The following is a 27,810-nucleotide window of genomic DNA, read 5'->3' on the forward strand; positions in this document are numbered from 1 at the left end:
AAATTAATCATGGCAGAAGCATTTGTAACTGAGGTAAGCTCATCAAATTTCATGTTCAGTAGCGAATTTGTTTTCAAGTCAATAAGTACCATTTGTATGTTATTAGGCATCTTCATAATTTTTTGTTCACTAAGTCCTCTTCTTTAGCAAAATCATGAAAACAACTTTCAGCTGACTCTTGCAATAACTGATTTTTTTCGATATATTTTGTAAAATTGCCATTATCTTCAGCATATTCACTTTGCTCTTTTACATGCAGAAAGTAGCTCAAATCCTAATTTTCTAACTGAAAGGTAAACATTTTAACTTCATGTTGAACACACTGATATCATTTACTATGCTAGGAAATAATTTGTTCTTGCCCAGCAGTTTCAAATTTAGATCAACGAGAATGTCTGGTAACATCAACTAAAAATGCTAAATCAAACAGCCAACTGTTTGTGATTTAGCATTTTTAGGGTTCTTTAGGGTACCACATAAAAGGGTTCTTTCCTCAAGCAGCTCATTTTTCTCTTCTAGAAAATTATGAATAGTATTTTTCAGTATCCAAAATCTACTCAGAACCTGTCCTCTAGAAAGCCAGCACACCTCACAATGAAGAACGAGATTGCCGTATTCCAAATCTAACATTTCACAATATTCTCTGAATTCTCTTGTTTAATCCTCTTGCTCTAATTTTATTCACATATTTCACAACCAGTAATGTAACATGTAGCAAATTTAATGCTTTTCCACACAGTAACTCTTGGTGTATAAATGCAGTGATATTTTAATAAAGGATGACAAGAAAAGTTTTCAAGCAAAATTGTACCAGTGGCTTTACCTGATGAACTTACTAGAATCTACTTGTAGATTTTTCTAACATGATTTCACTTTCTCAAATATGTCTGTCCTCTTATTTTCTTGATCATAAATTAGTATAATAATAATATTCGGTTGCAGATTTCGCCACACTTTAACTGTTGGCATCTTCAGGGTACATTATAAGTTTAAACAATCTCACAATTATGCGTAACTGCAAAACTAGGAATTATGCAGTTATCTCGGCAACGTTTTAGAAAAGTGAGATGGTTTATTAACCTTGCCTTTTTACATTTTAGGATTTCAAAATAGCGTACCTTGATTTCCGTATCACCATTGATTCTATTCATATTTTCTTAATCATAAATTAGTATAATAATAATATTTGGTTGCAGATTTCTCCACACTTTAACTGTTGGCATCTTCGTGTCTGTCCTCTTGTTTTCCTATGAAGTGATTCAAGGCCAATAAGTTCTTCAAAAATGTAAAAATTATCAATTCATCTTATAAAAATGCTTAACTGGGCTACATCACATATGTCAGTAGATATAACCAAAGCTAAAGAAAACAAAGTACAAGCACGGACAAGGTCTTTCAGTTGCTCAGGTACATCATGAGAGAATTCTTCAGTGCATCTTGTAACTGTTTGCTTTGACAGAGCAATTTCATCTACTTTCCTTTCAATACTTTTATTACCAAGACATCTTGCAAATATTTGGAGACAAGGCTTAACAATTTCTTCTCCATCAGAGAAAGACTTCTGTTTTTTGGCAAATGCTAAAGCAATTTTGTAGGATGCTTCTGTCATCACCAACTTTTATAACTTCTTTTAACAAACATATTTTGTCTTCTTTTGATTTCTTCCTTTTTCTTAATCTCATTCACTCCATAACTCAGACCCAAGCACTAACTTCAGTTTTCCTTCTACTTCAGTCTGATGTTTTGTTTTATAGCGTCTATTAAAATCATGTCTTTTAATTACGTGAGAAAGTGTTTTCGCAAACAATACACAAGTTTTCCTGACGGATTCACCACAAATAAGAACTTATTTTCCTACTGTTCATTGAATTCACGCTTATCTTCTGTTTTTCTTTTGCTCATTTTGAACATAAAAACAAGGCTTAACATTCAAAAAAGTATAAATCTGCAAACGTTCACAAAGGACGAACAAAGCACAACTGTGAAGCACACACAAGTATCAGTTGTAAACTGACTGACATAAACCTGCAATGCATCGCTATTGCTAACACTTGGTGCCTCAGGATAAAAGAAGTGAACGTGCAAAAGATATGCATGAAAAAATAAAATCGCTAAAATGTTTTCAGCTTTTTTTCTACAAATTGATTTTTGGTTAATATTTTTTTGCATGAATAGGCTTACTTTTTATTACTTAAATTAAGGGGATATTAAATCCCACATAGTTTTAAAACCGAATAAGAAACTCAAAGATTGGAATCAGAGAGTTTCTTGCCGAATATAGTAAACTATAAAGTATCGGCGACACTAGCGTTAGCCAATGCAAGTGATCCTAGTACGTAGTACAATACCGGACAACTCGTTGCAAAGGTGGGGGAAGTTCAGATCGCTATTCTTAGGTATTTTCCATAATGTAAAAACACATTTCGTAGGAAATGTATGCTGTTATTACATTATGGAGGGAGGTCACTACCCAGACCGGTTTCAGCCTTTTTTGAGGCTTCATCAGTGAGTAGCTAGACCTAATGCCAAAGTGTATAGTATAGTTTTCCTGTTTGGAAAACTCGTTCGCAGAGTATATAAGTTCTTTTCGCTATACACTTTGGCATTAGGTCTAGCTACTCACTGATGAAGCCTCAAAAAAGGCTGAAACCGGTCTGGGTAGTGACCTCCCTCCATAATGTAATAACAGCATACATTTCCCAGGAAATGTGTTTTTACATTATGGAAAATACCTAAGAATAGCGATCTGAACTTCCCCCACCTTTGCAACGAGTCGTCCGGTATTGTACTATGTACTAGGATCACTTGCATTGGATAACGCTAGTGTCGCCGATACTTTATAGTTTACTATATTCGGCAAGAAACTCTCTGATTCCAATCTTTGAGTTTCTTATTCGGTTTTAAAACTATGTGGGATTTAATATCCCCTTAATTTAAGTAATGTTTTCATTGCCGAAATGAAGCTTATTAGCACTTTATATTTAAGTAACTTAATGGCTGCACCTGTTTGGAAAACTCGTTCGCAGAGTATATAAGTTCTTTTCGCTATACACTTTGGCATTAGGTCTAGCTACTCACTGATGAAGCCTTAAAAAAGGCTGAAACCGGTCTGGGTAGTGACCTCCCTCCATAATGTAATAACAGCATACATTTCCTAGGAAATGTGTTTTTACATTATGGAAAATACCTAAGAATAGCGATCTGAACTTCCCCCACCTTTACAACGAGTCGTCCGGTATTGTACTACGTACTAAGATCACTTGCATTGGCTAATGCTAGTGTCGCCGATACTTTATAGTTTACTATATTCGGCAAGAAACTCTCTGATTCCAATCTTTGAGTTTCTTATTCGGTTTTAAAACTATGTGGGATTTAATATCCCCTTAATTTAAGTAATGTTTTCATTGCCGAAATGAAGCTTATTAGCTCTTTATACTTAAGTTACTTTTTATTATTATCTTTGGGATCCAATGTCCCACTTTTGAAGCATGAACCATAGGTTGGCCACTCTTGGTCTAAGATATCTTCAAGTGAGATATTAGTGAATAAAGAGGAGACATCAAAACTGACAATTATGTCAGTGTCTTGGAGTGCGAGATTTTTTTAGTCTGCTCTACCCACTATCTGGCTACGCTATGTGGATGTGTTCTCCATTTGGCCACATAGCCTGGATATGCTCCACGAATTAACATATCTAAGCAATCAACACCCCAGGATTCAGTTTACCTTACAAAAGGAAAACAACGCATTCCTAGACACTCTGATTACACATTAACTTTGATGGATCACTGGCATTCTCTGTTTACAGAAAACCTACACATACAGATAGATACATTCACCAGCAGCACCACCACTCTCCCTCCCAGCAATATGGGATTATAAAAACTCTTATATAACAGGGCAATATTAATTAGTTCTGATAACAGTGTCCTAACTACTGAAATTGACCATATTCTCAACACTTTCTTAGACAAAGGCTACAATCCCAAAAAAATATTAAAATCCTGTAACCACAACTCCTCCCCCCTCCTTCAGAGCAGAGATTACTCAAGATCTATCACCATTCCATATATCCAGGGCATATACAAAAAAGTGACAAAAATCCTAAGGAAATACAACATTATAACCAGACAACATAAAAAATTGGCATCCCCTATCTGCTCCACCAAAGACCAGCCACCTTCCCTAGACTTAACTGTTCCCCTGCAGTTGCAAACTGTTCTACTATGGCCAAACAGGTATACAATATCTTCTCTGTGTAGAATCATCAATCTAACAGATAAGCTTAGGTGTTGATGGTTATTCATGACTTATTTTTTAACGGTACAAATAACACTACACAATTTTATCAAAGAGATGTTTTATTAACTGCTTATATTTCGCTGGATTAGGCAGAGTAATGGGACTATGTAGTATTTTATCTATTTTGTAGGGATGGGATTATAGTCATTGGGAAGGAACATATGGTGCAGATATTTGAGTTCTGTGGTCAGAGCTGTATCGTTAGAACAAATGGTTCTGGCCATTTAGCCAAGTCGCTTGCTCCCCTTACTGGCAACTCCTCTACTTTAGTAAATAATTCGGTCCATTTCAAAACATGAGTTAAAAATCTTATCCTAAAAAATTCAGACAATGGTTAGTTTTGATATCACCTCTTTATTTACCAATGTACCACTTATAGACACTCTTGATTTAATCAAGTCTAAATTCCCCCCCCCCTGATATTTTTGAATTATTTAAATTTACTATGAATGCAGGTTACTTTACATGGGGAAGAAAATTCTACAAACAGATTAATGGTACTGCTATGGGTCCCTCTGCACCCGTTAGCAAATTTTTACATGAAACACTTTAAAAACAAAATACTTACCACAGCTACATACAAGCCACTAGTGTGGTTACACTATGTACGAGATGATGTGTTTGCCATCTGGCCCTATGGACAAGACACTTTGGATGTGTTTGTCACTTACCTAAACAGCCAACACCCCAAATTCCACTTCACAGTAGAAAAAGAATCGAATAACTGTTTACCATTTCTTGACACATTAATCACCTGCCTTTCAGATGGATCACTATCTTTTTCCATTTACAGAAAGCCTACACACAAGAAGATACCTACATAAACAATCACATCATCATCATCCAGTCCAACAGTATGGCATTTTAAAAACACTCACACAGAGCCAGAGCCATCTGTTCTAAATTCTGTTTGTTTGTTTTTTAAACTTTATTTAATTTTATTTTTTCTTTTCTCACTAGAGGTCAGGCTAGATAAAAGATTAATAAGTCCTATTTATCGCACCCTTTAATGTTGGAAAAAAATAAATAAATAAAAATCATTACTGCTATGTAGGAGTTGCTCTTAGGATGACAGTCTCCCAAATTTTTGGCAAATTAATGCAACCATACTTGTTCAGGTTAGGAGAATTCTTCAAAGCCATTGCTGACTCAAAAAAATAATCTTCAGATCTGTAACAACTCCTAAATAGCACATTTGTTTTCTTCCATCTAATCCTGTGTGGAGTATACAAAGCATGGTCTGCCAGTCCTCAATTGCCATAGTAATAGTAGCCAATGTATTTTTTATGTTCTTCCAGGCAGATGTTAACTGATCTTCCTGTTTGTCCATAGTAGGCAAAGTCAGTCACAGTTACAGGGAACTTCATACACTCCTGGGTGTGCTAAAGGGTGAAGTTTATCCTTTGGTGAGCAGATCAGAGTTGCTAGTTTTTATATCCTGTTTGAAAGTAGTGCAAAGGCCATGTTTCATTAGTACTTTGGCTATCTTTTCTGATGTACCTCTGACATATGGAATAGAGATGGTCATGTTGTGTTCCTGTGTATTAGGGGGACGGAAGAGTAATGGGGCCGTGTAGTATTTTATCTGTTTTGTAGGGATTATAGCCGTTGGCTAAGAATGTCTGGCGTTCTTAGCTTTTCCATTAGTTCCATTACTCTTCCCTCCCCAAATACACAGGGAACCCCCCCCCCTCCGAGTTCCAGACTGGTAGGCCGGTTCTCCTTGAATTATGATCACTCGAATTTTGAAGATATGAAAGGGGGTTTCACGCCATAGGCGTGGAATCCCCCAAGTTCTGGACTGGTAGGCTGGTTTTTCTTGAATTCTGATGACTCGAATTTTGAAGACTCGACACTCAGGGTAGCCCGAGTTTCAAAATGTTTCAAATAGTGAAATATTTGAAAAACGTGACATTAAAAGGCTTATCATTTTATATCTATAGGGTAGATATATATATATATATATATATATATATAATAACAGGGGGTCAAGTCAAGGATGCCCAATGTCACCACTTTTATTTCATATCTGTAATGGTGAAATAGTGGAGAAATGGAAGAAAAATGTAAAACCACATTTAAAGTGGATCACTGAACTATACTTAATATCCTTTTGTTTGCAGATGACCAGATAATCATAGCAAGAAGTGAAGATGAACTCCAAAGATCAATATGTTTCTCAAATATAACTGCTAAAAAATTTGGAATGTAAATTATTATTATTATTAACATCAGACCACTATGGAGAGATAGAGACTCTTCACGGGAGGTATTGCACACAATGCTCATCCAACTGTACCTTAAAATGATTCAATGTGTCTACATTCACAACATACTCGGGCAATGTATTCCACTCACCAACCACTCTCCATGCAAAGAACTTGCTCCTCACTCCTCTGCTCACACCCTCTTTATACAGTTTCTAGCAATGGCCTCTTGTTCTACCCACCCTCTCTCTCATTCTATTATGAAAAATCTCTTTCAAGTCAATCTGATAATAACCCCTGACTAGCTTATATGTCTCAAACATATCCTCCTCCTCCTCCTATTCATGAGGCTTTGCAATTTACATTCTCTCAATCTGTCCTCATACTTCACATTTCAAAGACCACTGACAACCTTTGTGAATCTTCTCTGAATCCTTTCCAACATATCCTCATCACCATGAAAACTTTATGACCAGATCTTTATACAGATCTTACCAAATTGCAAAACTTTGCACTTTGTAACATTGACCTGACAGTTATACTTGCCTGCCCATTCATGGAAACTATTCAAGTCCTCCTGCATCTGCTTGACTCTGCATTGCTCTCCCCAATTTTGCATTGTCTGCAAACAGCTGCATATCACTAATTAAACATAATTAAACACACATCTCCATATCATTAACAAACAACAATTGTCCCAAAACTGAACCCTGAAAATTTTATTTCTCAAGTCTGTTATCCAGTCCCATCTGTTTCAATTTATTTAATAGTTTGTCGTGTGGGAGCCTATCAAAAGCTTTTGCAAAATCCAAGTACACCACTGTATATGCATCTCCCCTGTCCCAAGATATTTGTCACCTTGTATCAACAGACAAAACAAAAATCGTGGCTTTTAAAGGAAGATATAAAGTTAGAAGTAAAATCAGGATTGAAAATAAAATTTTAGAACAAATTAACTGCTTCAGATACCTTGGATGTGCTGTATCACATAAAAAAGAAGCTAACATTGATATCAAAATTTCAAACTTTCTAAAGTTAACAGGAATGATCAATAATATTTTCAAACCTAATCAAGTTCAAAAGCATACAAGAATACAAGTTTATAAAGTTTTGGCAAAACCTTCTCCACTGCAGAAGAAAAAAAATAGAAGCTACTATTGACAGAAAAGAGCAGAATCACTAACATACTATGTTGTTGCCATCCGTTCGACAGTGCTACCAATTGTTGTGATAAAAAAAATCTCATTACTTTTCTGCTAGACCTCATATTCCCTGGTGTGTAATAACATCACACTAAATATCTTAGTCTTATATATGTCCATCTCACACCATATACTCTCAAAGCCATTACAGTTATTTCTCCTGAGATTCTCCCCTGAAAGAGGATACAATTCACCTCTTATCATGAATAACACTCCACCACATTTACTTTCCATATCATTATTATTACTTGACACGTCCAAGGAGTCCAAAGACTCATCGAGGGAGGTACCCTTGTTCAAGGGTACCTACTCTGCAACTTTCCGTCTCCACCACTCAATCCACCAACTACAGCAAATCACATCTACACCAATGCCATGCCTTTGCCACTAGTTTTCACAGACAATCAGAAACATCCATACCCACAGTGGGATTCAAACTCACAGCCTTTTGGTTAGAGAGTGGATGAGCTAACCACTCATCCAACCAGGCTGGCAATATCATGCTGAAATATGCTGTATCATTCAATTGCTGTCCCTATTAGAACATCTTTCTCAGCCAAGTTTAACTGATACTGATAATCTTTGGGGGAGATGAGTAACTCAATGCCACAAACTCATTCCCTTTATTCCTAATGCTCCTAGCATTTTTATACAGGAAAAAAAAAAAACAGTGCACTGCCAGTATTCTTATAGCCATTATTATTCTCAGCATACTCCACTAGACTCTGCAATATAGTATACACCCTCTCATTTCTCAAGCCACTATCCCAAATGAGGCCATCCCTGCTATGTTCCATCCTTGCAATTCTAGTTTCCCAGAAAACAACAGTCTCTCCAAATGCCTGCATTAAAATATAATACATCTCTTTCATTCTCAAACGTACTACACACATCCACATATTCCAGACTCTCTTCCTCATATTCTAAACACACTTGCTATCATCTCATCCAATATTCCTGCTTTTCTCTATTCCACATTATCATACCAGAGCAACACACACACACACACACACACACACACACACACACACACACACACACACACACACACACTATTATTATATAACTGATATATAATATATATATATATCAATACCTGAGGAAATAAAAGATATCAAAAGCCTGAAATGCAGAAAGAGCTGGCCTAGATATCTGACAATGACTGGGCTACATAACTAATAATACCTGGTCAGAGGCTGAATTCCAGATGACTGGAGTAGAACTCTCAACATAGTTCACATCTGTAAAAATAAAGGAAACTAGAACGAATTAGAATTTCCTCACTGAGTGCTCCAGGTAAAATTTATGCAAGCATAACTAAGAAGAGGCTAAGAAAATTGTGTAAGAGAAACTTGAAGAACAATTTGGTTCAGGTCAAATAGTTTGAACCAAACAGTTGAGAAATCATGGGAATAAAATGATCAGTATTTAAGTTTTCAAGAAATGGAAAATGTGCATGACAATGTGCCAAAAGAACAGCTGATTAAAATGCTACAACTGTACAGTGTAAATCAGCCATTACACAAATGTATAAGGCAAGTCTGTGACTGAGTTGTAAATCAGAAGGTAGAATGGTCAAGGAAATACAGGAAGGTGATTTCATTCATCCATATGAATCATATTATGAAAGAACGGTATTAAACTTGATATCAGAACGGGAGATATCAAAATTTATCTTTGTTCCTAAACAAATCCCTTGCAGTTTCTGGTATTCTTTAAATGAATTGAAGCTGTAACAAATTTGGCATGAAAATTAGCAATAAAAAGACCTAAACTGTGAAAATATTCAGGCACATGGAGAACTTCAACTACATTCTCAAATTCAGAACCTATACAACCAGCAAAATAGTACAGCTATTTAGGCACAATTTTCAGTGAAAATGGCAAATTAAATATGAAAATAGGCAACAGAATAAGCAAAGCTGGTGGTGGAGAGTCAAATAAATTTATATGAAATAAGAGAGAGAGAGAGAAAGAGAGAGAAATTAGTCCAAATAATAAACTAGCTGTTTACAGGACATTGCCCAAACCAATTTTATTAACCTACAATTCTAAGAAATATATTAGAAATAAAATAGCTGATCAAAGACTAGAGACCTCAGATATGAGAACTTGAAAATTTAGGGAAGAGAACAGATAGTATCAATTTTTAATTTGATTCCACTGCTACATAACATACATACCAGAAAGGAACATGACACATTTATGAACGTGTAAACAGAACTAAGGTAGTATATGGTCACTTAAACAGATTGGTAGTGGAAAGGTTAGTATACTAATGTTTGATGCCAGGATGGCAGAAAAAGACCAAGAGGGAGATAAAGATCTAGGTAGACTGATATAGTTGGAAGTGCCTTAAAAGACATATATAATATCTGACAATACTGAAATGCTAACAAGTGACAGAATAAATTTGCAAAAACACTGCTAACAATAGATTAGTAATAACGTAAACTTAATGATATAGTACTGTCATGGTATCCTGTAAGCCTTTTGAGGGTACATATTGGGAAATCGATAACTTGCCAACAGGCAATGCAATAAATAACTAAAAAATAAAGTACTGAAGAAAATAATACTTGTAAAGCAAGTACAGCTACCAAAGTAACATTATAGTCTACTGAAAACCAAATTCTTGACTAAACTTTAAATTGTTTGGAGTTAATATTCTTCACACCTAATTTAAAACCTACATAAGACACAAAACCGTACCTGTTACCAAATAATTCATAATTAGACGATTTGTGTCCATCCTCTGAATGTGCAAATCCTGAAGTTTTTCTAGCCATTCTTCTTTTGTAATCTCATCCTGCTTTTCTCCTGCCCCTGATCCTGAAAGAAGGCAGTTTTATTAAGAATGCAACTTATTTGGTAAGTCCAAAAACATATGGTTAAATAGAAACAGCAAATTCCCACACACTTCAAAAATTTACAACTGTAATTAGCAATGTAGATATTAGCAATTTATCATCACGAAACATCTGATAACGTTCTTATAAATAAGATGTATAACTATTTGCCACACTTAAATGAAGTAATGTGATTTCCTGATAGGTTCCAAAAGTTTCCGGCCTGACATATAAAATTCACGCCAATTTTAAAATGCCACATGTGACAGATAGAACCATCTATGGGGAGCTTAGTGTACCAGTTTCAACTCGCTACCTGCATCATTCAGTTGGAGGCACTCATTTGACTAACACATGGTGCACTAAGTGGCTGTAATGTTAAAAATTGAGTACCACACTGTGATAAAGTTTTCACCAAAGAAGAGCTTTCTCCAAGTGCTATCAAACAGTGATTGAATGGTGTTTATGGGGAAGCGTCTCCTTCATATTCCACCATGAAGAAATGGGATAAACAGTTTCGCCCAGGAAAAGAGAGCATCGAAGATGATCCTCGTAATAATAGGCCTGTGGAAGTGATGACTGAGGAATATGCTTCTCTCTTGTTGAGGAGGAACTGGTCAATGACAGACAGCTGAAGCTCAAAGAAATCTCAGCAAGATTGGGACTTTCATAACAATCATCATTCATAAGAAGCTTCACATGATAAATGTCAGTGCAAAGTGGGCACCACGACCACTCTCTTCAATCCAGGAGTATCATGTAACATGTTCTCGCAAGTTTTAAAAGCTCTGCCAAGGGAATCAGAAAGAAGTGCTGAAATCCACCGTAACCTGGGATAAAACCATGGTCCTTTCTTATGATCCTCTTTCCAAAACGGGAATCCATGGGGTGGTGCAAAGCACTGCCGAGAAAAGCCAAGGTTACTTGGATCGCCAAGAAGATCATGGCAACAATCTTTTGGGATTGCCAGGGAATTCTCTTGACTGACTTCAAGGAAAGGCCATACCAACTTAGATTAGCTCGTGAATGCAGAATAGTATGCTTCACTCCTGTCATTGTTCAGGATAATATGACAGCACTACGTGATTAAGTTTACATTATCATTAATCTCCTATCAACAATTTTCCTCTAAATCAATCTATTACTTGTGAGAGCTCCAATATTGTCATAAAAGTCACTTCTGACTGAATCAATCAACCTACACATTGGTCTTCCAATGGGTATATTTCCACTCATCATGGCATCAAACACTTGTTTTGCTAACATTTCTTCACCCATTCTATTTAAGTGGCCATACGGCCACTTAAATAGAATGGGTGAAGATACTCCTGGATTCAAAAATATTCAGAAACACCTTAGAATAGCTCTGCTTACATATTCTTTAATGCTAACAATGTCAAGTTCCTTTCTAATATCTTCATTTTTAACCTGATTCTACCATTTATAATGGTATCATTATATCAGGATAACTGATGGCATCATCATTGATGCCATTAGTTCACCCCCCCCCCCTCAATATTCTCAGAACCCTCATATTTGTGGTCTCTAGTCTTTGATCACGCGCTTTATTTCTAACCCAACTCTGAGATCCACAACTTAAAACTGGTTTGACCACTGTCTTGTATACTGCTAGTTTGGTGTTTTGGCTAATTTCTCTCTTATTCCATATAAATTTATTCAGCTGGCTACCTACTATACTAGCTTTGCTTATTCTAGATTTAACTTGCCATCTTCACTAAAAACTGTGTCTAAATAGCTGAAATATTTTACTTGTTCTATAGGATCTCCACTCAGAAGTTTTCTATGCTCCTGCCTATTTTCATAGTTTTGGTCTTTTGATTGCTGATTTTCATAGCAGATTTGTTACAACTATTATTCAATTTAGTTAGTGAATTCTGGAGATTACAATACTTCAGTAGATGAGTTTAGTGGCACATCATCTGCATAAAGCAAAGAAGTTTGACATATCCAATTCTAATATCACACCTAATGCCACTTTTTTTCATAATATTTCATCACCCATACAGGTGATGAATAAAAATGGAGATAATGTGCATCCTTGTCTTACCCCTGATTTTAATTAAATCAGACCATCTGCCTATATTTCCTTCAATTCTAACTGCTGATCGTCAACTTAAATATAGGCTATATATTGCTCCGTATAATGTTCCATTCACCCCCATATAATTGTAGTGTTTTAAAAAACTTTTCTCTGAGCACCTTATCATATTCCCACAATTTCTCAACTATTTGTCTTAAACTGAAAATTTGATCTTGACAACTCTATTTGGCATGAACCCAGCTTGTTCTTCTCCAAGTTTCTCTTCCACGATCTTTCTCAAACTCTTTAAAGTATGCCTACATAAATCTAACCAGGAACACTCAGTACAGAAATTCCTCTGTAATTCTCACATTCAGTTTTATTCTCTTTGTTACAGATAGGTACTATGAGAGCTCTACTCCAATTACTGGGAAATCAACTTCTGACTAGGCCCTCTAAATTATGTAGTGTAGCCACTGCATTTTCCATGTGAACTTGTGCACATCTTTATGTTGAAACATGGTGTTAGTAATGACTAGTCCAAGTCCTAAGCAGAAGTACAGTAAATACCATTATTATTAGCTTTTTCCTTTTCTCCAAATTTCTGCCCACATAAACTCTACTTTAGAAGTGTATCTTCAATATTTGGTGTTGAATTCCATTGCTACAACTTCCTTTCCTTGATCATTATTGCCTGAAAATAACATCCTGTACTATAACATCCTGAAAATAACATTTAATAAGATCTTACCTGTTTGTATCTTCTTTGTCTCAGTAATGCCAATTATGTCCACATTGTACTTTTCCAATTCTTCTGCACGTTTGATTTCATTTACATTAATATTCCTTATATTGATGGTTCGTATCTTCAGTTCTTCTAATGTTGGGTTTATTCTTCTTCTAGATGTTAAGTTGGAGCCTGTTCCAGTAGCTGACTTTTCAATGTTCGCCCAGGTTCTCTGATAAAAACAGCAGGGGACTTGTTTAACCATGCAATGCTCCAGCTGGAATGAAATCTCATTATGTTGTACTCTCTATTGCTAAGTCCCAAATTGCCAGCCCATCCTTGTTCGTTCATTACCCAATAGATACCTACTAACAGGGCGAACCACGTGAAGGTGAGGATTGGACATAGGTCAGAAGCCCCAGTCAGTTCTCCACATTCCTGAAAGGCGCTGTGGAGGTCTCATCCCAGTTATTTAGCTTTGGCCCTTAAGTGACTCTTAGGAGATTAATGATAATGTAAACTTAATCATGTAGTGCTGATAATGTTCTTGGAAATAAAATGTATAACTTTTTGCCATTCCTAAATAAAGTGATGTGATTTTCTAATATAATCATGGTATAATATTTTTGCAATTGACTACAGCTGATTATAAAATGATTTTAAAACTGTTTTATAAATCAACTAGAATCCCAAATCCCTCTATCATAATTTTGGATTTTTTTTTTTTTTTTACTTTTTATTTCTTTATTTATTTTTAAATAATCTTGGTGATTGAGATGTAAAATTTTCAGCTAGAGTGTGTACCAGTGGATAAAATCAACAAGTTTCACTCCCGTCGTTATTATATAAACTCTAAGTGCTAATCCAAACCTAGAAGGATTGCTAACCGAGTTTTGTTATTTGAAGATCATTAAAAAATTTTATAACAATCGTATAAAAATTTCTAAATACTTCTTGTTGAACCTTTCACTGAATGGACCAAGAATAATGTGAGGGAATTGCTGTTCCAATGCTAATTGTACAACATTACTAGCAATACCATATATCATACAATACAAACTTCGATCCAAAGTTTGAACTGTATCTAGAGTTTGTATTGAACTATAATCGAAATAGAATGAATATTTAATAAGCAGTTCATAAAGGTATTTCATCCTTGTAAATGCGACATCATGGAGAGTAGTGGATGACGAGGAGGAAGAAGTATATCAGGAATAGCAAACTTTATATTAATAAGGTTGTGGACTTGATGATATATCAATGCAACCTTGACATATTTGTTTAACAAGGATACCGACAAAGACATGTATAGATGTAAAGGTTATCATGGATGTGAAGTGCATATTGAAATTGTAATACCATTGATATTAAATTGAAATATATGATGGATACAAAGAGTATGAATGCATATTTGATCCATAATGGCCGGTTAGGTGATTAATATGAGTCTGACATAAAGGAGGTGACAGAAGTCAAGCATTAAATTATAGGACAATCTGTGATGTCAAGTGTTGTAGCTCAAGTGTTGAAAAGACTGGTGAGAATTGGGTTAATAACAATTGTATTACCCTTGATGGACAGCATGGATTTACTAAAGGGAGCTCATATTTCAGTAATCTACTTACTTATTACAATAAAATGACAGCAGCATTGGATGAGAGAGATGGATACACAGTAGTATACTCAGACTTTGCAAAGGCTTTTGAAAGATTACCACATGACGAGTTGATAGTCAAACTAGAGTGAATGAGGTTGGATATTAGAATAGTGCACTGGATTGGAGATTGGACTGTCGATAGATATCAACAAGTTGTGCATGGGGAAGCAATATCCCAGAAGAGGAAAGTCGCTAGTGATGAAGGGGTCTGCTTAAGGGCCTTTGCCCGCATCCAATTTAATAATACTGGGGAAGATTTGAATGCAGATATTCAGTTGTTTGTAGATGATGTAAAGTTGGGATGAACTATGAGGAGTTGAGCAGATGTTGTGGCCTTACAAGAAGACTTGAATAGACTGAATGAAGGACATGGGAGTGGGTATGCCAGTTCAATGTTGCAAAATGTAAAATCTAAAATTTGGGAAACAAAGATGGGATGTAGATTTATGCTTGGTGGGGATATTGTTGGAGGTGGAGGAAATAAGAAATCTTGGGCTATTAGTGGATAAGGATCTGAAATTTAGAGGACATATTGCCAAAACTGTGAGGACAACACGACTTCTGGGAATGATGCAGAGGACACTGACTTGTAGAAGTAGGAGGTTCCGGTTCAATTGTATAAGGCTCTGATTAGGCCACATATGGACTACTGTGCACAGATTTGATCACCTGGTGAAGAGATATTGGAGAGGGTCCAGAGGCAATTAACCAAAATAATTTCTGATCTCTGGAATGTTGAATATGAAGAAAGATTGAGACAATGCAATTTGAAGTCTGGTGGATAGGAAGAGGAGTGATATGATAGAAACATACAGGTTGGTAAAGGGTTGTTATAGGATTAACACTGAAGAGGTTTTTCATAAAATGGTGGGAGATTGGGGAGAGAACAAGAGGTCATCCCTGGAAGTTATATAAGGAAGGCGTGAACAGGGAAGTGAGAAGTAGGTTTTTTGCATGGAGAGTTATGAATGATTGAAATGCATTGCCTGAGAGCATGATGTCCGCAGAGAATTTGAATGTGTTTTTAACGCATGGTATGATGAGCTCTCTGTGTCTGTGAGAGAGAGAGGGAGACAAAAGGGACCTCCTAGATAAGTCTGTGACTCCATGAGGTCTTGGAATAATAATAATAATAACAAAATAGGGTGTCCACATTGGATCTCCATAGTTTCGAAGAATGGTAAAAAATCGAAATGCAGAAATATGTAAGGTTTGGGGTGTTCAAATATTCCAGAGACTACAAGTTTCAACCAGAATTTTTTTTTTACGAAATCTTGGTGAGTGTTCCTTCTCATCTGTACAATTTCAACACCGTGGCCCACACACTTAAGTAGTAGTAGTAACACCTTGAAACTAGGGAGGTCCAACATGGACACCCTGTATAATCAAAATATTTATAAGCATATTTTGGTCTTCCAGTGACCAAAACATTAGTGTACTACTTGCAGAAATTTTCCTTGCCTACAGTGAATCACCTTTTCTCCCACTCTTTCCCCAGAGAAATTTTTTATTAGGATAGATATGTTGATGATGTCCTATGTGCTGTTAATAACGGATCCATACTAAAACTGTCTTCACACCTTTAACCAAAGATTATAATTCACTATCAAATATGAGAGCGAGAAAAATTATCAATTTTCTAAATTTCACCCTAATAAGATCAGGTAATCACGAATACAAAAAAGTATAGCACAAGCTAACAGACGTTTGAAATTACCTGCAATTTTGATCTTAATCATCCTTACTATATTAAAAAAAAAAAAATGAATGTATTAAACAATTTATTAATGCTGACAAATATTCATCATCAACCACTGCATGGAACCAAGAAATTAGATACCATAAAGACATCTAGTGTTGGCCATCAATAACCACTTATATACTATACTCTCTAAAAAATATATTAAAATATAAGTGAACCTTAGTTGACTGAGGATGATATACTGTCAGGACAGAAATGGAAGGATATAGAGTGGAAGTGGAAAACAGTAGTATGTGTGAAGATTTTGAAGCTATTTTGTGTAAAGTTGAGATCAACAGAATAGCATATCTACTAAGACAGTTATAGGCCAGGGAATGTGGAGAGCACCGATTGTGAAATGTTTAAACAAATTAGTTATGCAAGTAAAAGGAAGATGATCCTAATGGAAGATTTTAATTATAGGAATGTGGATTGGAAAGAAGGGAGCATGTATGGTAATAAGGGGAGTGAATTTGTCAAGTTTTTTCAGGATAACTATCTTAACACTTTGAGTCCTATCGATGTAAATATTCATCGATCACACGTGAACTCAGAATCCCATCAATGTATATTTACATCGCAAAATTAAAAATTCTAAAAACAATAATAATATGCTTGAAATTCATTATCAGACTGTACTGTAGTGAAATCTGAACCTTCAGCTTCATTATCCATGAGGATGGTTGACTTTTATCAATAAAAAAGGGAATTTATATTGGTACAGGTATCCCTCAATTAACGCGGTTAATTAATCCCTCGATGTTACCGTGCATATCAAAATCGCATTAATCAAATCTAATAATCAATGGTAAAAAGTACAATTCATCCCTGATTGATTACTGTACTAATAGTTCATTTTATATGGTACTCTTTTAGGAAAGATAAAAAATGAATGCAAAGTAAATGTTTAATAAATACTTGTACCTACATTAGTTATTGCAATTTTTTTTAATCAAAAGTTATAAAGAGTCGTTTGAACAGTTTTAGTTTTTTTCTTATCAGCATAAATTCTACAACAACATGCAAATTGACTCTCCAGACCTCGGCAAACAAGCATTCTTCGATTAACATCTGGATCCATATCCAATACTTGCTGCTTAAGCGATTCTAAACTGCGAAATATTCCATCCAGTTCTTTGATTGTTATTTCCTTTGGAACCTCATCTTCACATTCCATTTGTTTGTTGTCTTCATATGTGCATTGTTCAATTTCAAGAAGATCGTTGTCACTGAAATCTTTTGAATTTGAATCCAATAATTCTTTGACATCTTCTGCATCAACACCATCAAAACCGAGGTCATCACCAATTGCAACGATTTCTTTGACCACGTTGTTCACAGGATTTTGAAAACAACCTAAGTCATTAGCACATTCTGGTAGAAGGTTTTTCCAAACAGCTTTCATGCAACTAGAAGAAACTTGCTCCCCCGAGTCACGAATGTTCTCAGTTGCGTGTTTAATGTTAAATTTTTTCCAAAATTCATGAAGCGCAATCGCATTTTCTCCCGTTGTTGTTTCTACTACCTTTGATAATGTCTTTTTAAGAAAATAGGCTTTGAAAGTTGCAATGACGCTCATGTCCATAGGTTGTAACAATGATGTTGTATTTGGTGGGAAAAATAAAACTTTCACATTCTCACACAGATCATTAAGAGAATTTGGATGACTACGAGGCTAGCAGCCTCATAGCTTGAGCATGATTTTGCGTGGTAAATTTAAAGGTGCGTTAATCAAAACTCTTGCCATGTATATCAAGGGATTGCCGCAATTAATTTCACCGCGATAATCAAATCTGCGTTAAGCAAGGGATACCTGTATATCATAACGCCTGCCAAATGGCTGATTGCACGTGTTCATGTTAATATTACATCACACCATCACAACTCTGACTGCTCCAATCTAAACAATATAAGGGATGCACGACTCTCTTCTTGTGACGTGAGAGATCAGTTTGAATTTCTCTGTCACCATGGACAGACCAAGACCCACTGGTGCTCAAAGCAGGGGTGTAAAACGGTTCTTGAGTGAACGCAAATTAAAACAAATGCTTGAGGAAATACTCGACATATACTGTCACTGTCTACCCACTCATCTGAATTAGATGAGTGGGCAGACAGTGATCCAGAACAAGAGGAAGTAGATCTCCCCACAAATGTGAGTTCCGAGTCAAGTGACAGTGAAACAGAACTTCGAACAAGGGGGGGGGGGGTGACCAAATTCGAGGCCGTCCAGCGATTTGTGTTTGAGATCACACGCAAGGTCATGGCGTATGAGTATTGGGGAGAAGGGGCAGTCGGCAACCAAATAATGCACAGTTGAACTGAAAAAATGAGGGCACTATGTACCTGGTGTATCTCGTGCATCCAACATCAATGAAAATTTATCCCCTTTTCAGGTTGTGAAACATTTGTAAATAACAATATTATATCTGATATGAAAACTGAAACCAACAGATATGCTGCACAACAACTTGCAGCAGAAAAAAGGAAAGGGCCATTATCTAAACATTCAGTCTTCTCAAGATGAAAACCTGTTACCATATCAGAAATGAAACATTTTCTGGCAATTATTTTGCACATGGGCCTTGTTAGGAAACCCACGATTAGGGATTATTGGTCTACCAAACCCGTTTATGATTCAAAATTTGCCACTTCCCTCGAGATATCTTCTTTTCTATTCTGACCTTCCTTCATCTCAATAACAATGACAATGATTCCTTGGGGAATCCTGGACATGACCCTCTGTACAAACTTCGTCCAGTGTTCAATAAACTTCTCAACGATTTACAAACTTTCCACACTCCAGATGAAGAACTAACAGTTGATGAAAGGATTTGTAGCTTCAGAGGAAGTACATTTCAGAGTATTCATAAAGGAAAACCAGAGAAATATGGCATGAAACCTTTTCAGCTGTGCGAGACAAAATCTGGATATGTGTGTACAGGTGAAGTCTATACAGGGAGCACTGATAAGGAAGATTTCAATTCTGCTTTCAATGTTGTGGACAGACTCGCAACTCCATATTATTACAACAGAGGCTAAACAGATAGATTGTTTTCAAGTCCAAACCTCTTTGATCATTTATGGCAAAATGGTACCAAAGCTGTTGGGACAGTTATGCCAAATAGATGTGAAATGCCATAACAGGGTTTCCAACAAAAACTGAAGAATGGAGAGTGAGTATCAAGACGACGAGAACACCTACTAGCAGTGAAATGGAGGGATGTTCAAAATGTCTACATTCTATCCACCAAACATACTGATGAGATGGTGGAGACTAATGTGAGATGTCAACACAGAAGACAAAACCAGCTGCTGTTGCTGACTACAATAAATTCAAAGTTAGAGTAGATTGTAGTGATCAGTTGTGGTCATATTACTCCATCCATCGCTGTCAACTGAAATGGTGGAAGAAACTGTTCATCCACATCCTGGATCTCACAATAGTGAACTCATATATATTATATAATAAAACCCACAGAAATATCAGACCACAACAATATGTTGAAGCAGTAGTTGAAGGTCTTGTGATATCAGCTGGGCTAGACACTGATGCTGATCAACCTGCAGTTCCTCAGAAAAGTGGACATCTTATTGGAAGAAATCATTTTCCATATGTAATTCCCATCACTCCAGGATGTAAGGGAAGAAGAGGATAGAGGAAATGCAAAGTGCATGCAGAAAAAGTAAAATGAACATCTCGAGGACAGGACAGAAAGTACATAACTATACTGCAAGCAGTGTGATATCCCACTTTGTCTAGGAGTGTGTTTTGAAGATTTCCACACTAAAGAAAGACACTTGACTGACTCGCAACTGGCACATGCACTGATGTATAAAACAGCCCATATTTCATTATTTTACTACATATTTCTAGTAATTTTTGTGATCTAATCATCTGCATTATCAACATTGATAACATTGATATTCCAATTTTTATTTGCTATAACAGTATCGTGCTTATATACTGGACAACCCTGGTTGCATACTGTGGGATACTAAAAGGTAACTGAATATCACCCAAAATGTACATAGGCTGTTCAATAAGTTATAAGACTATTTTTATACAGAAAACAGATTACCTTTAATCATCATCATTTACATGGTCTTTTTCGAAGTAACTACCGTGAGACGCGATGCATTTGTCCCAACATTGCGTCCACTTCTTAAACACATGTGAAAGTCCGTTTTTTGAGAGTTCTTTCAAAACCGCCTCCGCAGCTTTTACACATGCTTTGTTGCTTTCGAAATGGCGGCCTCTTAGTGGTTTCTTGAGCTGAGGAAACAGCCAGAAATCGCACGGTGCGAGATCAGGACTGTATGGAGGGTGTGGTAGGATATCTATGTTGTTGTTCTGCAAAACGTCCACTACACAACCAGCAATATGTGGCCTTGCATTATCGTTGTGCAATAAGAAGCCATTCTTCAGCAATGGACGCTTCCTTTTGACGTGCTGTACCATTGTCCGTAAAACATCCGCATAGTATGAGCCGTCTACAGTATTCCCAGGTTTTACAGCGTGTTGGTAAACAATGCCTTCGTAATCAAAAAACATTATGGTCATAACTTTACCAGCCGATTTTACAGTTTTTGCTTTCTTGGGGGGGGGAGGCGAAGACGGATACTTCCATTCATTGCTTTGTTGTTTCATTGTAGGGTCATAGTGATACAACCAAGCTTCATCTGCTGTAATGATGCGTTTTAAGAAGTTGTAGCCTTCTTGTTCCAGTCTTTCTTTCCATTCTGTGCACACATCCACTCGATGCTGCATTTGCTCCGGTGTCAAGAGTTTGGGAATCCATCGGGCGCAAACACGTTTCCGTCCCAAATGTTCAGCCATGATTGAGTGAACACTTCCCACAGAAATATTCAGGACAACATGTAGCTGGCGTACTGTAATTCTGCGATCCTCCTTGATGATAATCACTGCTATGTTGATCATTGTCTCTGTGATGGACGTTCAAGATCTTCCACATTTTGCCTTAATTCCTTAAAAGTTTTATGCCAGCGAAAAACACTTGCCCTCGACACTGCTTCATCGTGGAAAGCTTCGCGTATCATGTTAAAAGTGTCCAATGCTGATTTATGCAAACGCACACAAAATTTAATCGCATAACGCTGTTCGAAGGACAATTCCATTTCGACAACTGGTCACGGCTCATAGGCACGGCGAAACAAGCTTGCGGTTAGTCGCGTGACACTCTGGCACATCAGCCCGTATATGCCATCTATCAACCTCTTTTAATTCAGACAGCAACATTTCTTTATTCCACAGAAATTAATATTGTGATGAGTGGTTTCGCGACAGTAAAATTAGTCTTATTACTTATTGAACAGCCCTCATATATGTAAAATGTTATGCAATATGCCTTGCATTTCAAAAATTGAATGGCCTAATTCAATAATTTACTACTCAACTTTTGTGGCCAATAGTGGATAATTATAGTGATGTACACCCCTATGTAAAATGAAATTTTCATCATAATAACACACAAATTTTATTTATAATTTTCATTATTTATGTAACATCTAAGCAATATTTTGACTGAATTTGTTGAATTTTGAACACTAAAGAAGTAAATATAATTATAAGTTAATAAAAAATTAACTTTATATTTTTTTTTCAAAAACTTTGATTTCTTGCAACCCATACCACATGTACAACTAAAATTTTTGTTCCAATTAACTGTCAAAGATGATAACTAAAAGACAAAAAATAATTATTTGGATATTCCATAGAAATACTGCACAGCGATTTTTTAAACAGAGCTAAAAATGGTTAGGACGCAGGATTCTTTAAGTCCCAGTAGGTCTATGACTCAAAGTTTTAAGCAGCATGTAATGGAAGCAACACAAGATTTATTGGTGTTGGATTTTGTGATATCCTTGCAGGATGTGGCTGAAAATGAGGTATTAGCACTGCCCTGTTGGTAAGAGTGATCATGAGAAAATCATTTGGAAATTAGTCAAGCAGGAAAGCGTTATCAAGAGGGGTGGTGAAACTCTGTAGTCAACTAGATTCAATACATTGGGTTGATGAATTGTGCATAAAAGATGTTGACAGTGCATGGGAAATGCATACCAAGAGTTAAGTGAATAGAGTAGCAGTGAGATTTTTGTGAGAGCAATGGATTTGTTAGGGAGATGTCATGCTTTGGTAACTTTGTTACATTTTATAATAGGATGACTAACATATTGGATGGGAGAGATGCTTATACAGTGACTTACTTGGATTTTGCTAAAGAATTTGATGGAGTACCACATAACAAACTACTGCTGAAATTGGGCAAGATGGAGCAAGATGTCACCAAGCTATCATTTGGTAGCTTGGTGACAAGACTGAAGCCACTGTAGGTTCCAGTCAGCGACATGAGGAACCTTTATCTGGTCTCTTTCGACGAAGGATGAGTTAGCTTGTCTCATGGAGGTGGGGGGCTTTTTCACCCAGAAACTTGGATTTTTCATCCCCCCTGAACAGGCAAACTGGTCCCATGAACACACATCTACACACACACACACACACACACACGGGGAAGCATAGGCCTAACCCCCTTATCCTCGATACGATTGTGGTTGCAAAGTCTAAGAATAACCTTAACATCATAAAAGGTAGAAGTAAAGTAAGGTTACAAGACTGGTTGACTAATAAGAGAAAGCGCTGTGTATGGGGGGTGCAGTGTCCCAAAAAAGAAAGGTGCCAGGGTTCTCTTCTGGGATTACTGCTGTTTAACTTGTATATCAATGATATATAGTTCACATTGTGAAAGGAGATGTTTGCTGAAGATGCTAAATTATTATCATCATCCCTAGATCCTATGGAGTCAAAGACTCTAGGAGGTCCTTTTGTCATACACACAGCTCGTCATACCGTGCCTTATACAGACTCAAATTCTCTGCAGACACCGCACTCTCAGACAAGGCATTCCAACCATTCACAACTCTGCATGCAAAAAACCTGCTCCTTGCTACCCTGCTCACACACCCTCCTTATACAGCTTCCAGGGATGTCCTCTGGTTCTCCCCTGATCTCCCACTGTTTGCTGTAAAACCTCTCCAACACTGATCATATAACAACCCCTTACTAACTTGTAGGTCTCTATGATATCACTCCCTCTTCCTCCTATCCACTAGATTCTATAAATTGCATCTTCTCAACCATTCCTCATATTTGACATTCCAGAGATCAGAAACTACCTTAGTAAGTTGTCTCTGGACCCTTTCCAGCATCTCTTCGTCCTTTTGAAAACCAGGTGACCAAATCTGCACAAAGAAGTCCATGTATGGCCTAATCAAAGCCTTATACAATGGAAAAAGAATCTCCTTACTTCTACAAGTCAGTGTCCTCTGCATCATTCCCAGAATTCTTTGTGTTGTCCTCACAATTTTGGCAAGGTCCCCAACCAAGCATAAATTCTACATTCCATCTTCATTTCCCAAATTTTAAAACCTTACATTTTGTAATATTGAACTTGAATCCCCCATTTCCGTGCTCATTCACTCAATTTATTCAAGTCTTCTTGTAAGGCCACAACATCTTCTCTACTCTTCATAGTTCGTCCCAACTTTGCATCATCTGAAAATTACTGAATATCCCCATCCAAATCTTCGCCAATATCATTAACATACAGGTTAAACAGCAATGGCCCTAAAACCCCCATGAGGCACACCACTAGTCCCTTTCCTCTTCCTGGATATTGCGCCCCAATATAAAACTTGCTGATAATTATCAGATAGGTAGTCTCTGATCCAACGAAGTAATCTAATATCCAACTCCATTCGCTAGTTTGACTATCAACTTATCATGCGGTAATCTATCAAAAGCCTTTGTGAAATCTAAGTGTGCTACTGTGTATCCCTCTCCTCTCTGTCCAAGGAAGCTGTCACCTTATTGTAATTAGGAATATTAATATTAATTAATATAATAAAAATTAGGAATAGTAATATCAGAAAATTCTGATATGTTGTTGTTACAAGAGAATTTGAATAAGTTGGTGCTTTGGGCTGAAGAATGCAGATGTCATTTCAGTGTTGCTATGGGTAAAGTTATGCACTTTGTCCAGAAAAGATGGAATGAGATTTACCATAGTGGAGAAATTATGCTTGGAGGTGAAGGAGGCATGGGATCTGGGCATCTTGGTAGATAGGGAACTGGAGTCCTGGGGATACATTGAAAATGTTGTAAGGATTACCCCAAAAAAAATTGTTGTTATAATGCCAAGAATGCTAACATGTAAAGAGGTGGTGATAGTTCCACTCTACAAGGTGCTAATTAGGCTTCATTTGGATTTTTGCAAAGATCTGGTCACCTGGTAATATCTGTGATAAGGAAACATTTGGGAGAGTGTAAAGATGAATAACTAAGACTGTCTCAGGACTCTGTAATATTGATTATGAGGAGAGATTAGGGAATGTGGTCTTCAGAACCTTGGCAGATAGGAGGAGGAGTGATATGATTGAGACATAAGCTGGTGAGAGGAGCCTATGAAATAGATACAGGAAAATTACTGCATTGAATAATACTGATATAAGAATTACAGTCATTCCTGGCAGCTGTAAAAGGGTTATGTGAATAAAATAAATCTGAAACTGCCTATAATTCCTTTATAGGGAGTAGGCAAAAAACCGTTTAGCCCTGGCTTCATTTTGGAGAGTGAAGGAGCAGTTCAGTCTCCACCACTAACTAATCACAGATAGCTGGCCCAAGACCAGTGGACATACTTATACACAGGTACATGAGGCTCTAGCTGGAAGCCCAAAACAATGAGGCAGCACCCAGGAGCACTCCAGTGGCTCAGGCCCTACCTGCCTTAGGAAAAGTGTAAGTACGGCCCTGCCAAGACCATCACTAATTATAAACAGCATCTAGTGAAGAGATAGTTGGCAAATGCCACCATCCTGTGGTCCCTAATTTTAACACTATATATTTATTGTCTGAGACAGTGCAGGTTCTACGGTCAATTTTCTTAAGTTTAAGGGACAAAAAACCTGCTTGCCCGTTCCAGAGACCAACAAACTCAGCAAACAGTCAAAGAAAGGCTTCAAAAATGTTCCTTTAGTTGGTGATAGAAATGAACCCAGGTTTTTTTTTTTTTAGGGTGAAAAAGTTTGTGGAGTGAAAAAGATTTTTTGCTTGGTAGGTGGTGAATGAGTAGAATACATTGCTGGAATGGGTGGTGAATGTTCCAATACTGAATGTGTTAAAAGCAAGGTAAGATAGTTATTGTGGTCTGTAGTATTTGACCTCCCACAATGAGTCTCTGTACTCCATGGAGGTTTGGAAGTAACATTAATAATAATATATGTGTGTATGCGTGCACATATATATAGTATATACATTGAAGTTAATTGATGTCAAGTTGAAATAACTACAGTATGATAGTTGTCTCCATAATTTTATTATACTGAATATATCCGTATTGTTATTTTTATAACTCCATAAGACATATAATGTTTGCTCAGCAGTGAACTGCATTGTTGAAATGATAAATCTACCAAGAAACATGTCAAGACTTACTTAGCAGTGCTGGTTCTCATCAACCACAATGCCACAAACTTAGTTTTCACAAGTGAAATTTTGATCAGTACATAAATAAACAATGAAGAAAAGTAAAAAAAAAGACCTTCAACCTGGCACTGGAAAATATTTAAAATAACAGGTTATTATTTTCAACTTGTTCAGAGTTTGATCTTAATTCAAGTTCTGATGCTGGAATGGGGCTTACAATGTTTTTGACGTGTTTTCCTTAAATTTCCATGCTAAGTTCTAATTATTCCCAACAACCAAGGATAAACTGACTTTTGACAAGTTTAGCCGAGCACAAAGTCAAAAACTTCTTCAACTTATACATAGTGGCATTATCTTTCCAAAAGAGAATAGAGTATGCAAAAACACCCATTGGTGGATCTCAAATTATAAGATTTTACATTTAGTTGCATTATAATGATATCCCTATTCATTCACCCACCATTCCACCTTATTCCAATCCTCCTGAAGAATCCAACACCAAAACTATCACTAAAAACCCTTCCAAGCTACAGATCACCAAAAATTGACACAGGCTAAAGAGAAAGGATCCCAATACTGAGTCTGAAACAGCACTTGTGAACCTCCCTTTCTGATGATACTGCTCTTCCCCATACACAACTCTTTGACACCTCTATATGACAACCACTTTCACTAACTTGATATCTAAACCGGTAGGATGCAACTTAACATGCTGCATTGTATTGATGCATCAGATCATGTGGCATTCTGTCAAATGAGGGCGACAAGTTTATAATAATTATTATTATTTTGATTTCGGATATATTGAAGGATTAAATTTATTTAGCTATTCTCTTATTTCGAATAACTGCAAAGACACGAACATGAATTAAACCTGCCTTATGTAATTAGTGTAAATGACGGCTTTATTAAAAATTTGTTCTTAAACAGTTGAAATTTCTAAAATCAGATTACTAATATTATTATTAATGTTAATCAGATGTCTCCATGGATTTCAATGACTCATTGCGCACATTAAATTAAAAATAACTTGCTATAATAAACTTAATATACAAATTTCAACAATACAGCATAATAATAAACTTACGAGATTTAATATGCTGCGTCATTGCCAGTAATTTTGTAGTCTTGTTAATTCTGACTGACTAAATGTCACTAATAGTGGAAATATTTTCACAATCATACAAATTTCAATATAAAATTATAACCTATACACACCACAAACACCGCACAAACTTCGCATAAATGAATAAAATATCAAAACATCAGACACATTTCTAACAATCATCGCTAGAGGACGTCAGCATGTAAGCTCTAAACGAAACTTTAAAATAACAAACTTAGTACAGTATTTGTAGGGATTTTACTAATGATAGCAAAGAAATTAAGGCCAACAAGAGTATAAATACAACCGGGTGACAGTGATTCAGAGAAGCGGTTAATTTGAGGCTATCCGGTGTGAGATATAGGCTAACAGGGCTAGGAACTCACGACAATACCCCAATCTACTTGTCCGAGTACTTAACACCATATTTAGAAAAAAAAAATTATCAGAAACTAATCTACCATACAAGGAAAG

At 36.4% G+C, this 27,810-nt stretch overlaps 1 protein-coding gene across 1 annotated transcript in view; it reads right to left on the minus strand.

Moving 5' to 3' along the window:
- The window catches only part of LOC150097437 (glucose-induced degradation protein 8 homolog), a 96,758-nt gene extending 69,278 nt beyond the window's left edge, over window positions 1-27,480 (minus strand). Inside the window, exons 1-2 of the mRNA XM_090406795.1 lie at window positions 27,319-27,480; window positions 10,424-10,543 (exon numbers count right to left, since the gene is read on the minus strand). Coding sequence (XP_090262921.1) covers window positions 10,424-10,543; window positions 27,319-27,340 — 142 coding nt within the window. The 5' untranslated portion in view covers window positions 27,341-27,480. The remainder of the gene's footprint in view (window positions 1-10,423; window positions 10,544-27,318) is intronic.
- Window positions 27,481-27,810: the final 330 nt, after the last annotated feature.

This window comes from Typopeltis vanoorti, chromosome 17, assembly GCF_054136105.1.
Source record: "Typopeltis vanoorti isolate ZY-2024b chromosome 17, IOZ_Tvanoo_1.0, whole genome shotgun sequence".
NCBI classification, from domain to species: Eukaryota; Metazoa; Arthropoda; class Arachnida; order Uropygi; family Thelyphonidae; genus Typopeltis; species Typopeltis vanoorti.